This window comes from Chroicocephalus ridibundus, chromosome 2 (assembly GCF_963924245.1).
Source record: "Chroicocephalus ridibundus chromosome 2, bChrRid1.1, whole genome shotgun sequence".
In the NCBI taxonomy this organism is placed as follows: domain Eukaryota; kingdom Metazoa; phylum Chordata; class Aves; order Charadriiformes; family Laridae; genus Chroicocephalus; species Chroicocephalus ridibundus.
In genome coordinates this window covers 105,148,403-105,169,383 of record NC_086285.1, presented here as the reverse complement: position 1 = coordinate 105,169,383, position 20,981 = coordinate 105,148,403, and the positions used below count along the sequence as shown (strand labels likewise).

Below are 20,981 nucleotides of genomic sequence, written 5' to 3'. Positions count from 1 at the left end.
CCACAGAAAGCAGTTCATAGTGGAGTAGGTCTATGCTTTCACTGATCTTCAAGTGTTTTACACACCTAGCTGTTCCAGAAGCAATCATTTCATCATTTACAATGACAAGCTAAAGCGTAAGAAATTTTTATATATGAGAATATACTCCATTTTATTTGAGTTACTCTCTAAATATTGGGATCAAGCAGGCACTCCTTACCTACAAGCTCCCAGGGAATGCACACGAGCTTTGCCTCCAAATATTGGACTTCTCTGAAGCATGGGGCTGTCAAACACAGCAAGAGAGAAAGGAGAGAGCGCGAGGGAAGAGGACTCTCTGCAATTCAGTGCTTTGCACAGAAATGCTGGCTTAAAAATCCTGGCTTGCACGGGGAGCAGGAAATTTGACTTGACATAAAATGCAACCTCTCCTACTTTTAACCCAACGCATTTTTATGTAGCAAGAACCTAATGAAGAAGTTACCTCTTGCTTTGTTCCAGGTCATCTTGGGACAGGTTGGTTTTTCAAGGTGAAATCCCCAAATGTGTCCATGAATTCTAGGCACTCTTGCTGGAGCTGCTGAGATATGCCTTCAGCAGGCCAGCACGGGAATACCACAAGGAAGGAGAACAAAACCAAACATGGGCCTGGTCAGAAACACAACCCTTTGAGCATGAAAACGCGGAAAACGGGGATGCACTCCCACTAGAATGACACAATTTTGTAAAATGGCTCAAAATGTCACGCACGGTCTGATGCGGCGAGCACGACAAACCTACGCATGCCCTCCACGACACGCAGCACCCCAAGGCACGACAAGGTGGCAACATGTTTACGGGAATTACCATGAAATGCACACGGTATCAACACCTGGACATCACTCCAGTGATGTATTTTTATCTGACGGCTAGTTAATAGCAGAAAACTTTTTTGCACCAACAAGAGGATGCTGTTTTCCAAAGGATAATTTTCTTAACTAGTTGGTTTCATACAGGCAGAGTCTTCCATAGGATGAGGGCAGCAATTTATGCTAAGGCTTTTCGACTTTAAGTGGTTTTGAAATATAAAACTAAAAACTGTTTTGGCTTTTCAATTTGCTTTCCATTTTGCAGTATGTACCCATTCACTTGTAGCATTTCTGACAGAAGGAATTCCAAGCATGCAAACAGCATGATGGCCACATAGTAGCTGATGAGCTCCGTGGAGTAAGTGTTCTCCAAGTTCGCCTTTTCGGTCAGTGCACAACATTGAGGGTACAAAAATACTGTGGAGAGGAAGGTGGTCTTTCACTTCAGCTAGAATAAAAAAGGTCTTCTGCACTTTAGCTACAGTAAACCACACGAAAACCAGAGAGAGGGAGAGAGAAAGAGAGAGAGAGAGAGGGGGAGAGAGATGGCAGATACACTGAGAATCTGCAGCGTAGATAATCAAACCCTTTATTGTCTAAGTTACATTAGACTTGCAACACCATAAAAACCTGTAAGAAGAAGAAACAGTAGATTGGTAGAGGTAGTAGAAAGTCCCTGTAACAGTCATAAAAGGGCTTTACAGGAGCATGTCATGCCAAAAAAAGTTATCACGTTGCTTAAAAGAGCTGATCAAAGCCCATTGACTAAATAAATAAGGAACACAACTCATTTTAAATACTATGGCCTAACTAAAATAACAAATCAATACAATACAATGATAAAGAAGAAAAAAAGAAATTGTGGGATTTGCCTCTGAAAACAGATGGTCTTTAAGGTTGGTTTTCCCCCACCCACTCTTATTTCTTGTTTAATTAAGTGAAAATCTCATTTCTGTGCTATACACAGCATATAATTATTTAAACTGATTTCCCCTACTGTTGTTCTTCATGGAGCTAAATTATGATTGTAAACTTTGCTGATTAGTACCCTGGTAATGGCAGTGACAGCACTAGCTTCTCTGTCAGAGATTCTGGAAGAAAAGCTCCAGAAAAAAAAGCTTTTGGCTCTAAATATTAACTCAGATTTTCTAGATCAGCTTGCAAACAAATGCAATTTAAAAAAAAAAAAAAAAAAAAAAAGGGGGGGGAGAAATTACAAATGTAGACTACACTTTTGTGCCATTTTGGGTACAGAAGAGTTTTTAATAACTAAAACACAAACAAATAGGCTAAGCAACTAGCTTTTGTGCATTCCTGAACTGCATTACTTTCACTCATGGAAAATATGACTCAGAAAAGCAACAAAACAGAAGCGCAACAACAACAACAAAAAAAAAGAACACAAAAAACCAACCCAAACAAAACAAACTGAGAAAGCTAGTGCAAACCCAAAATGATAATCATTAAGCAACACAGCAAAATATTTCATTTTTTGTTTTTTTTTTCTCTTTTTTTTTTTTTTTGGTGTACAATGGAATGTGTCTATGCAACCTCCCTCAAAAATAACTTCACAGAACAGTTAATTACAGTCACTTATAAGTATTTGCACAGACATTCCTAACTACACCGAGACTTACAGAGAATTCTGGTATACATCTGGTGTAATAGCATAAGGAAAAACTAGTTTAAAAAAAATACATAAGAAAGTTAATTTGCATTGTTGCAAGTGTTGCGAAGTAACAAAAACTGTCAAGTAATTTAAAACAAGTAACAAGTAGTATCCAGAACCAATTGCTGACTAGATTTTTTTTTTAAAAAAAGCAACCCCCCGCCCGCCAAAACTGTTAGAACAGAAAGATCACGCTTTTTTTCTGATTTTTTTTTTTTAAACAAATCTTTGTGTCAGAAGCCCATTTCTACAAAAACAGCACTATTCCGTTATTGTATTAAGTAAACTGTTGCTCTCACCTGTATTAAAGGTTAGCATAATTTCTGTACATGTAAAATTATTGCTTTGTTGAAAAATATATTTAGCATGCTAGGGTTTTCTTTTTAATCCATTTCCTGCCTTTACAAAATGTTACAATTTAAAAAAAACTAGTAAAGCTTTTGCAAAAATTTTCACAGAACATTTTCTTTCAAGGCAGCAGTAACTTTTGATAATGCATAAAATTATATGTGCAAAATCTGAAACTCTCAGAAATATTACCATCACACATAGTGTCACAGCAATAAGAAAAGAAAATATTTATATCTGTGGAATACATTTTTAATTGCTTACACCGCACGGTTTAACAACCTGTTATGTGCCACAACCCCACCTTGAAAACTTGCAGTTAAAGAGTTACTGTAGAAGAGGTATATAAAGCTTTTTTTTTTTTTGCCTTTTTTTTTTTTTTCCTAACACCACCAGTGATCACCAAGTACAAGACATGACACATTTATATGAACATTAACCTGCCACCACAAAAGAAGTTCCTCGTCTTTCCGAAACGTCATCGGGCCCAGGAAAGGAGAAGTGAACCCGCCGAACCAAATGCAGGAGCAGAGAGTACTGTATGGGCCCAAGGGCTGCCTCAACTTGTTCAGTGACACCTTTTCTCTTCTAAACATACAGATCAGCGGCGTTAGAGAGCTGAGCGTTTTGTTTTATTTTATTAATTTTTTTTTTCTTAACATGAAGACTTCCTTTGTGACCAGGTCGAAGAAAGTAGCCCTGTTACAAAAAAAGGTCCTGAGAGTAAAACACAGAAGCCTGGTGTTTTGTTTTTTTTTTTTTTCTTAGTGTTCGACTAGCTTTTCTTTTCCAAAGCAGAACAGAAGCTTTTCTCTGGAAGTGTTTCAATTTCCATATTCACATACTATTAATGGTGCGCAGTCAAGAGCAAGAGCACTAGAAATGCAAGTGGTCCCCAAACTGTAATGAAACAAACTATTGCAGAATGACGGTCTTTCTCTTTAGTCCCTTTAATCCTTCATCAAGCATTGCTTTCTCAGCACCGAATGCCACCTTTTCCCCGCACCCCCCCCTTCTTCCTCTCTCTGTTTTGTTTTGTTTTTTTTTTTTTTTCTAATTTGCTTTTCAGCATGACAGGCAGTGGCAGTTTCATTAATTAATACTTCTCCAGCCCTCGAATCCACTGCTGTTTTTCAAATGTATCAAATAGTCATTGTGAGCATCAGGGAGGTTTTTGTTACAGTGCTTAACTTCTTCATGCTGTCCAAATCACATAAAGTTTAATTTTTCCAGTGTCTCAAACTTCTCTTGATTAATATAGATGCCTTGTGCTGCCACAGTGCTTGCCAACTCCACTGTTTATTATAAAGGAAATAAGGAACCATGGGACTGATTAGTACGTCAATTTATATATATCTTGTGTAGCATCTTCATTTATTTTAAAATGATTAACAGCGCAGAGGCACCCCCCTCCTCGCAGAGCGCTGGTTTCAGTCCTGCGCAGCGGCTGCGGGCGAGGCGATGGCTGGCAGGGAGGCTGCTCGGTAGCCGCCGGGGCACGGGGGGCCGCCAGCACTGCCCGTCGGGGTGGGGGCCGCTGGCCCGGGGGCTCCTCTGCCGGGGCTCTAGGTTCCCTTCCGGAGAGGCAGCGTGTGGGCGACCTCTGCACCTCCGTGGTCTCTCCCCTGCAAGAAGGACGAGACAGAGAAAAGCTCATTCTCGCCTCTGCTCCCACGCGCAACCCTCCAGCAAGCCCCTGCTGGCGTTCGTTACCCTTTATTAGCATCACCTACGTTCATTTTGGCCCCCCACATCGGAAGTTTTTTGGGTTTATTTTTCATCACCTCCAGCAAGACAAAGCGTGTCAGGCCCATACACAGTCCCTGACGGACTAGAAGAGCAAGTAATAGCGTCTGATGGGGCAGTTCAGAGAAGGCTGAGAACAAGGAGGGGAAGAAGAGGCCTCCAAAAAGCAGAATTTTGAGATAGCCCAGAGGGATTCATAACTAGACCAGTGTTTTAAAAAGGCTGAAGTTTGAGGTCACAAAAGCAGCTAAAAGAAGAAAAACTGAATTCTTGCGCAGGTCTGTCAAATACTAAGGCGGCTTTTTTTCCCCCCTTGTCATCTTCCTTTTATTTTTTTTTAGCCAATTTTCATGAATAATTACCACGTTGAAAAAAATAGCAGGGATATTCTAAAATCAAGTGAAATTAAAGATAACATCATGAATAAGCGGGAGCCTGCAGCTCCCAAGAAAAGCTTTAAAATGACATTTAGAACATCACTGTCGGAACAATGCAGTTTACAATCCTGATCCTAAAACAACATGGCAAGATTAATCTTACATAAATGCATTATCCTTAAGCTAAAGTCTTGATGAAGTGAAACAGACCATTTTAAATTAATGCAACATAAAATACGGCACCCATGTAAAATCCAAGCAAGTTTCAAGCTGTGCCTATGGCAGCCCTCGAAATAGCTAAAGAAAGCCCAGCTCTGGTTGACATAATGTATTAAGTGCATCTCTTTTGTTAATAGATTTAGAAAATTCCTAATTAAACCTGGCCTGAGATTCATGACATTTACCAGTCAAAGTTTGGTTTAAGTCGGAAAGATTTGCAACAAAATTAAAGAAAAAAAAAGCTGCTGTACAGACGGCAGTATATTTGAAATGTAGGAAACAGTAACTGAATGAGAGATGTGATAAAACTTCCTTAGTTGGATGCTGAATTTCCTGCAGTAAACCAAGAAAGATGCTTTACATTTTTGCGCGGCTGCATCATGCCTGAGAGACAGAGCCACAATTCCAGGAGGAGGCATTCATCATTAAAACGTCTCGTATCGAACCGGCTCTACGTACACGGGGGAACGCAGCAGGGTTTCGCCAAGCCGGGAAAAGGGAGGGAGGGAGGGATGGAGAGAGGGAGGGAGGGAGGGAAAGGGGATGGTAGGCGCCTCGGCCCAGTTTCCCTGGGTAAGAACTGAAAAAAGGGGTGTCATTTGGGGTGCTTTTTTGGGATGGGCAGCCTGGGGGGTGCTGGGCGGCAGAGGGGTGCCCCGCAGGTCCGGGTACCATCCACCCACGGACCATGAAAAAGGGTAATCCATCCTCCTCCTACCTGGCAGGGAGGCGCAGAGGGATCAGGGCCAGTGGGTGGGTGGACGCCACGGCAGTGCTCCCAGTTTCACGGGGCAACAGCACCTGAGCTTCACGCGTGCCAAAACGCACCCAATGGCTCACCCCCTTGTACCCACACCGGCCCGAGGGGGTAGTCAGATTTTGAACCAGCTGACACACAGCTGGACTGAATTCTTCCCGATGTGAAACGTTTATCGGTTTAAAAAGTAGGCTTTCTTTCCTTCCGGCATTTTGAAGGGGAAAACCAGATCTTTTCTTAAGTGAAACCTATAGCTTCCATGCCAAAAGCTGCTTTCATACCAACTTCTAGTGCTTTTCACCAGTTAATAGGAAAAAAATCAGTTTGTGTGCATGTTAAGATATTGGAGACAGATTATCGCGTGACATATTGAAATAAATTGCTATGATCTGTTTGGAGCACAGATACCGCTCCAGTTTGCTGGCAAGGGGGAAGTGTTGGGACAAGAACTAAAGCTGCTAATCCTGTCTATAACGCTCAGAAACTAACGGACATACAGTACATGCATATTACTCAGATGCCGGTACAGCAGCTTCCATGATTCCTTGATTGTTTGCATTATAATCTCCATATGTATGAACGAGACAAATTAGGTTGCCATTTATTTGTTCATTATCTATTATTTTGATTAATGGAATTCTTGTTCTCAGAATAACTATTTAAAAATAACATTTGCAATAATGAGGACTGAACTATTAATCATGGTCTTTAGCAGAAACTCTGCAAGGAACTGGGGCAAGACATTTCATATGAACAAATGTCATAAATAGGACTTCTAACAGACAGCGCTAAAATTTCAAATGCAAATAAAGCCCAACCAAACCCAACTAAACTCAGAAACCAATGGTTTAAGTAACTTTTAAATATGTTCTTATTTTTTTGCTCCTCCCCTTCTCTCCAAAGTTGCTTTAGGACAAGCAGGGCTGTAGTGGTGCTGGACTATAAAAACATTAGAGGTACCAGATGCCCCCAGCCCTTCTCCCAAACTCCCTTACGATATATGTGTGTGTGTTTATATATATATATATTAAAAAAATAATATATATTTATTTATTAAAAAATATATATATAGTGTTTTCTTGATGGTTCTTTCCAATCTGTCTATCAGCCAAATTCTGACTATTCGCATTTATGCTATCTCAAGTATTGAACACTGCAAGAAATAGTATTTTAAAATACTAACGGTGGAGAAAATTAAGGCTTACGACTCCTTAATGAAGGTGGTTTATCCCTGTCACACAGGACCCACTGCACACCTCTCTCTTCAGTGAATGAGGCCCAAGAGTGGTGGTGTCCACAACTCTTTCCCAGAAAAGGACCATCACTGCCTTCTGGCATGGGGAAAGCTTCAGCCAGACATAGCCATAATACCAACACTTTGCTTTTTTTTCTGGGCTGTAGATTTTAATTGATTTTCTGTGAGTAAAAGGGTATTTTTCCGGAGAGGGAAAAGGTTGGAGTTCTGGGGGTTTTGCTTGCTTCACTCGCACGAAAGGCAGAGAACTTGGTGTCTCTGGCTCCAGCACTGCAAATCTGCTTCACATATTCTCAATTAGACAGAACTATTCCTCGTTGCTAACCAGTAAATCATGCCTTCTGAACACCCAATAACTTGTCCCTTAACATTTTTAGAGCATACTGTAGCACCGACAGAGGATAAACTATATTCCTAAAGCGGGCCAAGTTTTTATATGTTTTTAAAAACGCAGCAGCAGCAGAAGTTAAACGCAAGGCATGTGTATTAGAAATTGCTACACCACGGCTGTCACCCTTTTGCAAAAGGAGGCTAGAGACTGAACTCCTGTGCCACTGAATGCACTTGGGAATTCTGGCTGCAACGCTGCAGCACCAGGCAGTGCCTCTGAAATGTCCGCATGCTTTAGGAGAGCTTTGCTTTGAGAGCTGCAGCGGCTTCAAGATATGCGCGGTCGCAGGGACCCTTCCGAAGGGGAGCCAGTTTTTGTCTTACCGTGTATAAGCAACTGGAGCTTAGGCGAATTCATGCCTACTAAATCAGGTCTTTGGATGCTGCTTAGTGTATTCCAAATTAAGATACATATTCATTGTGGATAAGCAAGCTTAATTATGGATATATTGGGATATTTAGCATTTATAAAAATATTCAGAATATTCAGTACATTTAATATGGCAGCATTTCAAGAGAATCTACATGACTTTGCACAGATTGTATTGACTTGGGGTATGTAATGAGCGTTTTTTGTCCTTTAGACAAAGAAGAACAGGAAATATTCCAGAGTTCATGGGAAATTCATTTGATGTAAAAATGTCCTCCTCTGGTTTTTTCAAAGCAGTCAGGTAAAAGTAAGAAACCACAGTAAATAATGTTATGAAGGAAATGAACATCTTATTTCCTACATTTTGTTTATATTTCATTGGTGCTGATAACAAAGTATGAAATACAGCCCAGTGCTAATATTATCAAAACTGGGTGTGTATGGTCGTCTTTACACACCCCTATAGGTGGCCTGCTTTTCAGTGATGCTGAACACCTGCATCTCCTGCTGGTGATTCACCACCATAAAGCAGGTTTCCTATTTAGACACCTAAATATAGATTTAGCTGGCTCATTTTTAAAAAGCGTGGCTGTAGACCCTATTTTTAACATTCGGAATTAGAATTACTCCGTGAGAAAACTGCTATATAATGTATCACTGTTGTAAGCTACTATGCTGGGGGATTTTAAAAGCCCTACCTAACATTCTTTCATAAAGGAAACCTTCAGAGATGATCGTCTGGTTGACTACTGAAGGGAGTGGGGGAACTGTGAAATACTAATGTTAATATTTTTACTCTTTAGCAGACTACTCAGGGGAAGATATTTTACCTGTGAGGAGGAAACATTATGTAAAGTGAATCCTTTCCACTTAACATTAAAAAAACCACCTTTCATTCTCAAGCTACCGTACGTGGCAACTATTGTTTCTTGCTTGGAGCATGTGCATGGCACTTCTGTAACTTGAACTGACTTTACACCATAAACTCTCATGAATAGATCTGTCCCCAATTAAGAAACGAAATGAAGACACGGAGTGACAATGTTTAAAGTGGGAAATCATAATGTTACCAGAATGCTGCAGGCATCGTTCTCAGTGCAAGCTTGTTTCTGCGCTTCTAAAGGCCCCTACAGCTGCAGGTAGAAATGAGCATGTTCCCTCTCTAACGCCCAGGGACTGTGCAGGTGGAGGAGTCTTCTGGGGGAGCGCAAAGCCTGCTCGCGATGAGAACAAGCAAAACGGCAGACAACTGAATAATCCTTACCGACACAGACGCTGACAAACTGAGACAAAGGCTGATACTGAGAAGCAAACAAGACAAAAGAAAGGGAACTATCTGCTGGAGAAGTGATCATACCGCAGCTTCTGTGGAAGAAATACTGACTGGCAAGAGATGAAGCGATTCATGAAGCTAACCCCTACCCAGTAGTATTCTGCTGCATTGAGAGATGTTGTAATTTAATCAAATACTTTGAAGACAGATTGACACGGACTGAGACTGCAAGAGCAAACTACATTTGCCGTGGAAGAAGTTAGTCAATAAATTCTGGCATAGCAGTAGTTTACAAAGACAAGATTATGAGTAATTTTATTGTGCAGTAATATAACCCAAATTACAAAACGAGTCCAGATGTGGACTGAGTTGCCACATCTCTTTTTTGACAGATACAACCATTCCATAGTTTTTTGGAAAGGTATTTCCAACTGTAACCTTACATTGGCTTTTAGAGGAAAAAAGCCCAGATGCCTTCAGAATTTGATCTCAGCCACACACGAGGTAAAACCATGAGCGTGAAAGATGAAAGAGCATTCTAAAGATGCTTCGGTTTACCAAATCTACATTACTAAACCAAGGAGAACCAAAGACTAGTTGAGCTAGTTTGCAGAGCCGCAGTGTTTCACTCTGTCACATATTTCTACTGAGAGGTATGTCCTTGCACAATTTTATTAGATAAGCATCGCAAGGAGAACACTTTCATCTAGTTTTCCAACTATAGCACAACTTTGCTGCTACTGTCCCATGAAAGCAAAGCAAACGTTGCCCGCAACAACTACTGAAGTGCTTTGTCATCTTGAAAACTTTATGAGGTGAGTTATTGGCTGCTCCTATGGCCTGACAGCAACTCAGATACTCCTGTGGCAGTGGCTGGGTTCCCCGCATAGCCTTTGGGCCAGAAAGATGCAAGTGCAACAGAGAAGTTGCTAAGAGTCTCCATGAAGGCTGCAGCACGTGAATTATACAACGTGGTGGTGCCCAGAAAGGATGCTTACCGAGCAAGTAGAAACCAACTCATAAACTTCAGGAAGGCAGAACTAGCATGGAGATGCATTCTCTAAGCATGGTGAAACCACCTGCAATTGTTTAGCAGGAGACAGGAAAAGTGCTGTAGCCAAAATTAAACTAAAAACATGGATGAAAAGAAAAGTGAGTGATGCTGGAAGCAGCTTCACAATGAAAGAAAACCATCCACGAGAAGGCATGCCCTGAAACCCAGCTGCCACGCTGGAATATGGAGTGGGAAGGTCCAGGTGATGATACTGGTCTCCAAAGACGTAAGATACATGAAACAAATTCAGTTTAATGGTTTTCTATATAACAGCTTTGTCATGTATAATTCAGAGCACTGAGAAGTGTTAGCTAAGATGGGAAACTCTGTATACTAGAAACAGGAAAGCACACTGCCACACAGAGTCTAGAGAAACGGGAGGATGAGAGCCTTTCAAAGGCCAGATACGGGATATCAGGGTACAAATACTCTTCAGAAAAATACAGCCTAAGCGTTAATTGTAGTGTTGCAGCAGAAAATTTGTTAGTTGTAAAATCAAATTATTTCCAGGAATTCTTTATGTACTATCTCACTATTACATATCACTGTGCATTACAGAGTTAGCTATCCCACCCAGTCCCCAAATACATGTTTACTTTAACGCTAGCTACCTGCTCTACAATTAACTGACTCTCTATATAATAGACTTCGATAAAACGCTTAAAAAATTTAAGAGGTAAAAATCAAGCAACACCGTTATTATTTATACATGTTATAAAACAGTCAGCGCTTTAGTGATGAGTATCACTGTGCCACTTTTTCCCAGCTACCACATTAAAAACCAAACATCCAATTAATTGTAAAACATACTTGTTTTGGGGCATCTGCGGAGGTGGTGTGAACTTCAGTACCTCGGAGTCCATTAGACTCAAATACCACTGTGGGAACAAGGGGGCTTGTTAACAGATGAACATTCAAGCTTCGTTAGTGTGTGTACATTATTTGAGACCATTACAGATTAACCACGTTCAAAAAAAGACACCAGCTACTAGCCTGTGGCCGGAAAATACCAATTTACCGTAACACTTACTGTAAGAGAGTGTGCTAATGGCAGCCTAGGGCCACTGCCCTTTTTAATTCAGACTTCGGCGCTGAAGAAAGCAATCACTGACAACATTAATTATCAGTGTATGTGTAAAGGGACTCTCTTCTTGCATTACTTACCATTTGGCCTCTGTCATTTTGCATCAGACTGGCTTATGTATGCATCATTCACACTTTTCAAGAGGAACCCGCTAGTCTTACTGTCTCATGCAATGCTCAGGAGGTCTCTCGACACCGGTGGCTTTAGCCTCCTACAGCTTCAACCGCAGACCACGAGAGGTTAAAAATGGCTGGTAGGGATTTCCCATTTTAGGGCTGACCGGTCTGCGGAAAAATCTCGTTTCCCGCAAAAATGTTCCTGTCAACAGCAATGATGAGGCAAAACAAAGCCTTATGTTGTGCTGAAAGGGGTACTTTGATTTCAATTTGTGCTGGTGGCAACAGAATTCATTAGCATATTCATTTCTGAGTACCCTACTCTCTAATTAAAATAAAACATTTGCAAACAGACTCATCTTAAATGCATTGCAATTTTATGGAGTTCGGGCGGGGATCAGGTAAGCAATATCCGGAGAACAAGAGCAATAGTCATAAAAATAAAAAACCTGTCTATTAGATTTAGGTACTGGAATTACTTAGGTTATCATGGTATGTGCAGTGTAATTCTTGGCATTTTGTTAGCCGGATCCAAAAGCAGGCAAGCGGGAAAGGGAACAAGCAAGAGCGAGTGTGAAAAGGTACCTGTGTGGGACCTTTGATGAGTCCTGAGGTGACTGGGTTGGGTAAAGCATTTTCCACATTCTCTGCAGACGCAGTCTCCTTGGCGTGTTTGTGTCCTGAGCATCCCTGTAGTCAGGAGGGAGGGAGGATGGGAGGGAGGAGGGGTTGAGGGGGAGAGGAGAGAGGAAAGTTGAGAAGAAAACATTATGCCAGAAGAAAACATCATTAGTATGTCTAATGTGTCATTATGTGAGGCTACCTTCAGGCCCTGGATGACAACTGTCAGCCTTCATCTAGGCACTGGCTGACAGGCCAGGCACACACAGGACTGCAAGAATGCATAAATTACATTGAATTAAAAAATGCTCCCCATGATGTGCCCGCACCAGGACTGGCATGTCAGGTGTGCGCTTTTCAGAGCAGCTGGATCCACTTCTCAGCCATCACCCAGCTTTGTCAAGCAGTACATCAGGCAAATCAAAGTGACTCCAGCGTGGCGGAGACAAGTCACATGGATAATAGGAAGTGAGTAGGACCAGAGCCCGACTGTCCCCCCCGGGCGGCAATACCTCAGAGACAAATGCAGAGCGAGCGGAGCCATCACAGACTGATCAAACCTTTCGCCCCTGCCTACCTGCCTGCCGGTGCTGCTTTGACCCTGGACCTCTGAGGCACAGACGAAAGACATCTGTGAATGAAAGTGTCATTCCGGACATTTTGAGCTGGTAGCAGCACAGCAGCCTTCCCCCAGCCCTGGGTAAACATGTTTTCTAGGCCATTAGCATTTGTGGGAAACCGCTCAAACCTCTCCTTTTTCTCCAAAGGTCAGTTTACAGCATCTGACTTAAAGGGCTGGTCTTTGTCTTTTTGCTGCTGATCAAAAAAGACACATTTGACTTTTATTGGGCTTTTTTATTATTAAAAAAAATACATTTGAACATCATTTTTTCTATTTTGGTAAAACACCCTCAGAAGGAAAGAGCTGATGTTTCCATTTGCCACTAGAATACTTTGGCTTTTAAAGAAATTCTCGGGGTTGTCAGCGGAAGTGAAGTTTCAGCTTTTCCTTCATTCCCCCCCACCCCGTTACAGCATTTAAAAAGAATAAAATTCTGAACAAAAGAAGTGGCAACAAAAAAAACCAACCCACAATTGAAAAAAAATCAACTGCAGGATGCCGGAGCACTCACCCAAAATACAGATGCTGTATCTGAAAACGAATGGAAAAGACGACAGGCTGCCATTTACCCTGCCAGTATGGCACCAAGTGTCCTGCAATGTTTTTACCATAGCATATAGTGAAAAGAAATGTCTCGCTGGCAAAAAAAAAAAAAAAAAACCCACAAAAAAACAAACAAAAACAAAACAAACCCCAACACCTCACAAAATTGTTTTCTCTTTTTATAATAGCACCTCCTGCAGATGGCAGCACAGCCTGTGTAATGTAGCTGAACACACACTCCCAACAACTAAGTTCCCGGCAGTCAAATACAAGATCATGATTTAGGGGCAAATCCAGATCACGTATACCCACACACGCACACCAAAGGGGAAAAAAAAAAAATGACATAAATTTCAACGAGAGCTTCACTGTACTATAAGGTGACAGATTTGCCTTGTAAGGCAGTCAAGATTAAAGCAGATTTTCTGGTCTGTTACTAGAGTTTTCCCCTTACTGGCCAGAACTACGGCTGCGAGCTCAAAAGCGAAGCTGTGTGAAGTGTGTTGAGGGACCAGACGTGGCCTTTGCCGGATCGCTGTGCTGGCCGCTGGACAGGCAGGGACAGGCAGTGCAGGGCTCTGGTACCAGCAGAGCGGCTCTCGGGAACCTCAGGAGACCTGGGTTCCTCAGGTGGTTTTCTGCCACCTCTGGGAAGACATTTAATCTCTCTGTACCCCAAGTGTCCCTCTGCCAAAGGTGAATATGCTCGTCTCAGCAGCCATTATGGGCCTGATCCGACAGCCTTCATGGAAGCGCTGCTCCCACTTGAGTCGTGCATGAGGGCAGGTCAAGGATACTGTTGTAAGCCTGTGTAACCTGTACAAACGCCAAAGGTGAGCGTGTTAGGACTTTCATCTAACCCCACCCTGGCACTCACTTTATTAAAAAGCACTCACTTATTTAAAAAGCAGGTGGAAAAAATGGATTGTTTCCAGGTATATTTGCCATTGTTGCATTTCCTAAGGAGCACCATAAGGCTTTTGATAGTTCAGAGCTTTGAGGGATGGGCATCACCGCTGCAAGGCAATACCCCTATGAGTCGTCACTCAGATTATCCTATATGTGAACAAAAGAGGGTAGATGACTACAGGTGTTAGCAAATTAAGGTAAACGAACGTCACCATCTGAATGGGAGCTCCTGCGAAACCGATGCTCAAAGCTGGTCTCAAAGGAGCCCCACAGAAAGAGTGCATCTGCTGCCATAACCCATCCTTTCCTAAGATGGTGATTCATGTAAATATCATGAATAAAATAAATAACTACTATTAAATATAACAATAAGATTCTCCCTACAAGCGTCTGGGAAGCTGGGCAACGTGAAACAAACCTAGCCTAAGCACAGCAAGCTTTGGGTTTGCAGCTGTATCACAACAGTACGTACAACAACTCTCTTTTCCAAGGACACACTGGAATAAACACAAATGTAAAAGAAAGGATCCCAGAAATAAATCCAGCCATTTTAAAGGAAGTTGAACACCGCGCTACCACACACTAAATATTCTAGTGTGATCTAAGATGAGGTCGTATACCAAACACCCAAGTCAAGTCTATCGTGAACAATCAATTGGGGGGGGGGGGGAAGTGACAAACAGTATACCTAAGTGGGATTTCTGGTTGTCCTTTATGTCATGATTGCCATACTCCCATTGCCATATTAAGACTAAACTGTATGATGCATACTGACTCAGAGGGCTCAGTCTAGGGCCATGTGTTATTTCAGACAAGGTTCATTTACCCTCCTCTATTTGCAGTTGGTAGGACCTCGTTCCTTTTGCCTGCAGCAGCTTTTTATTTTAGTGCTATGAAAAACAGCCATCATGCCAATTGGTCTGGAGAACCATCAACAACCTGGAAGTTGTATATAAAATGAAGACAAGCTACATAAAAAAAGAGGTTTCAAATTCTGAAAACTTGATTGCTATAAAACACTTGGAATGAAAGAAGAGATTTCAAAGCAGAGATGGGCACTAAATAACTTTCAGTTAAAGTGTCTCTGGAAATCACTGCCCAGCAAAAACATTTTGGCAATAAAATCCCTCTTTTAAAAAGCAGGTAAATAGTGACCTCCTTGGAAACCCTGTCCCTGCTTTACTTTGCCCCAGCGGTCCTCATGGGTTTTCTGGTGCCTGCATTCACTAAGCCAGCTTCTAGTTCCTCGCTTAGAAACACGGCTTAACACGGCTAGGACTTCACTGGATCAGTAAGACTTCTCTGAGCAGGCTGACACAATGTAGTATTAAATAAGATCAAGGAGGGAACCCATGTGAAGGTACCCCAAGCTGATGGTGGAACAATTAACCGGTATTTAGAGCAGGAAGTGGGCAGGGAAAAACTTCAAGCATTCCTAGGCACTGGGATGGCAAAAGCAAAGCGGGCTGGACTACAACAGGAACACTGACCCTGCAGTTTTAGAAACCGAGCATGCCCTCCTCTGCTTCCTTAACGAAAACCAGGAGCCTGATGTTAGTTGCAATCATCACACAGCCTCTAGCCACCTGCGAAACAATCTACTCAACAGTAACAAGTAACAGCCGGCCCCTACGCAGCATTACTTTTTAAATGATTGAGCAAACCCGACAATGGAGTGGTTGAAAGGTGCACCCCTTGGACCATTTCAGATAGATTTTGCCCTCCTGTCTTCTTCTCCAAAAGGCCTTCCATCAAGACCTGACCAAACACTACGGCTCCTTCCATGCCTCCCAGCTGCCAGAGTGGTCAACTTGCACGCACGTTCTGGGCACTAGACCATAGCTGTCCTTAAAATACCAGCGTCCAAATGTCCTGGGTTTCATCACACTTGCAAAATGGGGTTAGAAGCTCCATTTTGCACATGCTTTTGACAAAAGAGAACAATGTCAGGTGAGGACACCAGAACACTGGTCTGGAATGCATGCTCTTTCTATGTGGAGTTCAGCTCTTGCACAACTTCTACAAAGAGAAGCAGCATATAAAAAAAAAAGGGAAGTTTTACAAATGGTGAGAGCTGGGACTATGGCTCCCATTCTCCCCCCCCATACACACACACACCCATCTCAAGAGTAATAAATCAGTGTGATTTTCAGTTTCCACCAAGACAAACTAATTCTGGCAGATCATCAAACAGTATGGTTTCAAATGCAAATACATAGGTTTCTCTCTCTTCCCCCCCCCTTTCTTTTTACACGGCAGTTGACTGGCAAGAGACAGAAGGAGAGCTCTGATACTTTTTTAGTCCCTGAACTTTTAAACTGGCTATTTGCACAACTGCCTTTCCTGCTTAGGTGAATTAGCAGCCACGTATTCGGCCCTACCTCTTTTTAATTATAAACATACAAACAGATCAAAAGAATCATTTGAAAAATAGGATAGCAGTCTTTGATATGGACAAGGAAGATCTTAAGACTTTTGTCAAGAAAGACAAAGGACACTGACAAGTGATTATCTCTCTCTATTGTTGGAAGACTTGTTTGCAGAAAAAATTGAACAAAACCTCCAAAATAACATCACAGATAAGCCCCAGAGGATGTTTATTTTGCCCGAAGCAAAAAGATGATGATGTGTGCCAGCACCAGCATATCAGGGGGATCTTCGTGTGACAGCACATCTGTGTAACTTGAGCCTGCTGGAAGGGAGGGGACAAAGGAACAGTAATACTCCAGGTGGAACCAGATACATTTAACCTGCGACAGAAATGTCACACAGTGCAAGAGGGGGAGATCTGTAACGTTAGAGATTGGCAAACAAACCTATTCAAGCCTATCCAGAAATGATAAAAAAAATGAACTTGTAATCCCAACCGTTAAAGGGAGAGAAGGAAGAAACTATGAAACAGCATGTCATGGCTCCAAATGCAGCAGGAACAAGCAAGCCATGTCCACAGCTAAGGAAGGGCTTGTGAAAATCTTACCTGTGTGGTCCAGGACAGGGCTGTTGGCACCACAGGTTTGGTACAATGAAGCAAGGTCCTTTGGAATGTATGTTTTAAAAATATTTAAAACGTCCAAACGTTTCTCATGCCCATCCGATCCCAGATCCTGTTTGCTGGAGTGTAAAGCCGGAGAAACTACCGTGGGGCTAGGCTGGGGCTGCAGCAGTGGACTTGCTCGTGCTACCGCTGTGCAGTTTGCCAATGTCCTCATTTCATTCCCAGCCTTCATGTGAGACTCCCTCTGAGGCACCGATGGCTCTTCATGTTTAGTGTACTGCTCGCTTTTACACAGAGGATGATACTGTGGCGGTGGGTTGAATTTGGCCTTCATGGAGTCAGACACACAGTGCTTACCTGGAGGGGCAAAACTAGTACTTCCTTGGGGAACCATGTACTTTTCCACTTGCTTACTGTTGGTGGGCTGTGTGCTAGGCCTGGATATGACCGTCTGAGTAGGCGTTACACTTCTGCTATAGGCTCCCATTTGCATAAGTTTGGAATTCGCTTCATATTTACTTTTTTGTTGTGCTGTTATGCTGTATTGCTCCTGGGAATGGTTTAACTTGGGCTGCCTGTACCCCTCTAGACCTGATAAGCGTGGACCACAGTGTCCAAAGGCATGACCGTCCTTTGACTGATGCGTACTCCCAGATTTCCCAGTCATCCCAACAGAAAGAGAGTTGCTTTTGGACCCTGGCAATGCACTTGGCACTTGAGTGCGCGTAAATCTGGCAACGGGCAAAGGCTGGCATTCCTTACCGCCAAGAACAGGAGGGGGGCCAGTACGCCCACTCCTCGCCAGAAAGACCAGGTTGTTTTTAATACTCTTGAATCCATTCTGTTGAACCCAAGGGGGGACCATCGAGTTACAGCTGATTTTGTGCAAAATTCTTTTGTGCATCCACAGGACTTCAGGGTAGTAGGTCTTGTGACTGCAGAAAGGACACGGGTAGACAATTAAAGCAGCCTGCAAGGACGTATTCAGATTTTTATTGCATGAATTATCCCTTGTTGATTTTTCACTCAAATCGAGTGGAGCTACCTCTTGAGCTTCAGCACCTTTTTCTATCAGAGGATGCTCCCTGTTTAAGTCTAGCAAATTTTCTCTTGTGCGACTAGCCTGCACTTCAAGTGACGTTTTCAAGTCCATAACCATGTTTGAAGATGTCTGGCCCACACCCGCTGCAAAGCTAGCAATGCGACTGGAGCAAGGAAGCCCTTGGCTGTGGTGAAATGCTGGCATCTTGATGTCTGCAGAACATTTTACATCTTGGTATTTCGAAAAGGGCTGCTTGATGACACTCTCCAGGGCTGACACCAGGGCAGGAATCTCGGGTTTAGATTCCCTGGCCTCGTTTTCTCTGGTGTTGCGGCTTCCCAGCTTCGGGTGTTCATCCAACTGAGATGTTACCATCGGGGTTTCCTTTTCAGAAAAGTTGCAACGGTATGGCTTTTCATCTGAATGGGACAAACAAAAAACCATCATTGTCATTTTATGCAGAAAGGAGCCCGAAAGATAGAGCAAAACTCAAGACTAGAGCAAAATAGCAGGAGAAAAAGCAAACTTTGGTATTAGTATTGTAATGACATGCTACAGACTAAATGTACTGTATAAGCAAGAAAATCTTGAAATAAGACAAAACAGTTCATTTTACTTTTAAAGATGATGGCAAAGTCTGGATAAACTCTCCAATGCCGCATGTTCATGACATTTTGAAGAAAGAACAATTCAATAATATACCCATGTTAAAATTCTGGGACTGTGAGAAAAATAAACAAATATGCAACCATTTAATGCTTTAACAAAAGCAAAGATAACGGAGCCAGATAAGACTGACCTACTTAAAGGTCTGTCAGTGCTTCCATTACAAGCCCCTATTTTCAAAGGGTTTATAACTCAGCAACAAAAATTGGCTCCACACAGAAATCAAGCATATAAGCAGGCACCGCATATAGAACAAACTGCTCGCTTAAGAGGGACTTTTGCAGTGGCCAAGTATAAAAGATGAGTTACGGAGGATGTAAATTTTGAATTTTCCACCCCTTAGTTTAAAGCTGATACTTCTTTTTTTCAACATACTTCCGTGTTTGAGTCAAACTGTAGGAAAATTTTATGACCACTTGATCCACTGAGATAAGGAATTCAACATTTTTAGCCATTTAGATTACAGAATTCAAACCAGACTTTCGATTCTCCCACATTTTCTTCTTCACATCTCGGCTCTCCAGAGTAAATTTATCTACATAACACATGTCCTGGAAAGGGACCATACTGGGCAATAATTAAAGCCATTTAGGGGGAAAGAGAAGAGTAGCATTTGTTTTGCTGGGAGCACAGCTACCTCTGCCCGCTCTCCCGATGCCGATCTCTCCGAGCCATTGAAGCAGCCATTGAATCCCTCCAAATCAGTTCACAAATCAATTCCACAGAGATTTTCACCACAGCAGTAATGCCTACTGCACTGAATCCATTTAACATGTAACTGAATTGAATCATCTGACAAACTTTCAGTTTCAATTAACATGTAGTTAATGAGCCACTGCCAGGCAAGTGTAAGGAGACCATGCTCCATCTAAAATGTCACCAGCCCAAAGTGATCACTGCATCCGTAGGAGGGGTGAAAACGGCAAAGGAGTGAACTGCTCTAGAGCTGCATATCCTCTCGCATCAACTCACCAAAGCCAGTGCTTCAGAAAATCAAGCGCTGTTGGTTAGTGCAGCGCAATGCCACGGGCATTATTCTGCACGGCGCAATGGAAGATGCATGTCTTCAGCTGGAGTTTCACTGCAAATAAAGTCTACTTAGCCTCACCTTCAATTCAAGCAAAAAATTCTTAACGTTTTGTTTAATTCAAGGTAATTAGGTTAAAAATAACCCACAGATTTGCAGCCTTGCAGGGCTGAGCGCTCACTCTGCCAATATTGTCTTCCTTTTAAATTCCCTAAGTGCGTAAATTTGGGGGGGGGGAACCACAATCCAGAAACTTGTTTTTCCTGTGTTGCAGGGGGGCAAGGCTTTGGGAAAGCACATGCCCAGCACTACTAGCCAAATTTACAGTTTAAAACAAAGACACTGCATGCAGAGGTGAAATCTGACACTGCACATCTGTGCTATTTTCAAAGCACATCTGTCAAAGCCCAAAATATTTGTGCTCTTAAATAAGACTTCAAGGCTTCTCTTTACGATCAGAAGGAGTGGCTCCTTTGATCATCGTAGTAAACAATAAAGCAAAGCAAAACCAAACCATTCAATTGTAGCAGTACTCAGCAGAGACTGAACCGACCTACTGGCTACGCTGAGCAGAGCAGGCAGAGGAGGGAGGTGGGGGACCACCACTAGCCCAGCTCCAGCTGGGGCTTGGAGGCTCCAGCTGCTCCTTGGTCCACCTGGGCAGCCGCGATGAAGGGGTGAATCGGCAGATGCCCAGAGTCCCGGGCTGCTCTGAGTACCTCAGACACTCCGTGATGCTTTCTGACTTGGTCAAAATATATGTACTGTGCTGTTTCAGCAGAGAGGACAAAGCCGAACAGGTGGAATGGGTTAGGTCTGGGCTTGGTCTCGAGATCTGTGCTTGGGGAAGGGGGGAGGAGGAAGAAGCAGAGAGACAGACCACGGGGGTAAAGCCTGGGACTGCACATCTAGAGGTGGCTACAGTCCTTTTAGCCCTATTACTTTAATGCAGCCTCCAAAGAAAAAGGAATTTTCCAGGTGGAAAATGTAGCACGGAGTAGAAAAACGATGAAGGCATTTCTAAGGCATATCTAGGGCTGCAGTTGCCACAATGCTAAAGGGATACGCTGT

General features: G+C 42.6%; 1 protein-coding gene across 7 annotated transcripts in view; it reads right to left on the bottom strand.

Annotated features, from left to right (window-relative positions):
* Positions 1–1,399: 1,399 nt before the first annotated feature.
* The window catches only part of ZNF516 (zinc finger protein 516), a 104,611-nt gene continuing 85,029 nt past the window's right edge, over positions 1,400–20,981 (bottom strand). For 4 of the 7 annotated variants that reach the window (XM_063326415.1, XM_063326414.1, XM_063326416.1 and 1 more), the window contains 3 exons: positions 17,158–18,636; positions 12,071–12,175; positions 1,400–4,469 (listed from right to left, as the gene is read on the bottom strand). In XM_063326415.1, coding sequence (XP_063182485.1) covers positions 4,219–4,469; positions 12,071–12,175; positions 17,158–18,636 — 1,835 coding nt within the window. In that variant the 3' untranslated portion in view covers positions 1,400–4,218. Of the gene's footprint in view, positions 4,470–11,095; positions 11,164–11,449; positions 11,688–12,070; positions 12,176–13,415; positions 14,088–17,157; positions 18,637–20,981 lie in introns of those variants that run through there. The other 3 variants (XM_063326418.1, XR_010069987.1, XM_063326419.1) reach the window with 3 other exon arrangements.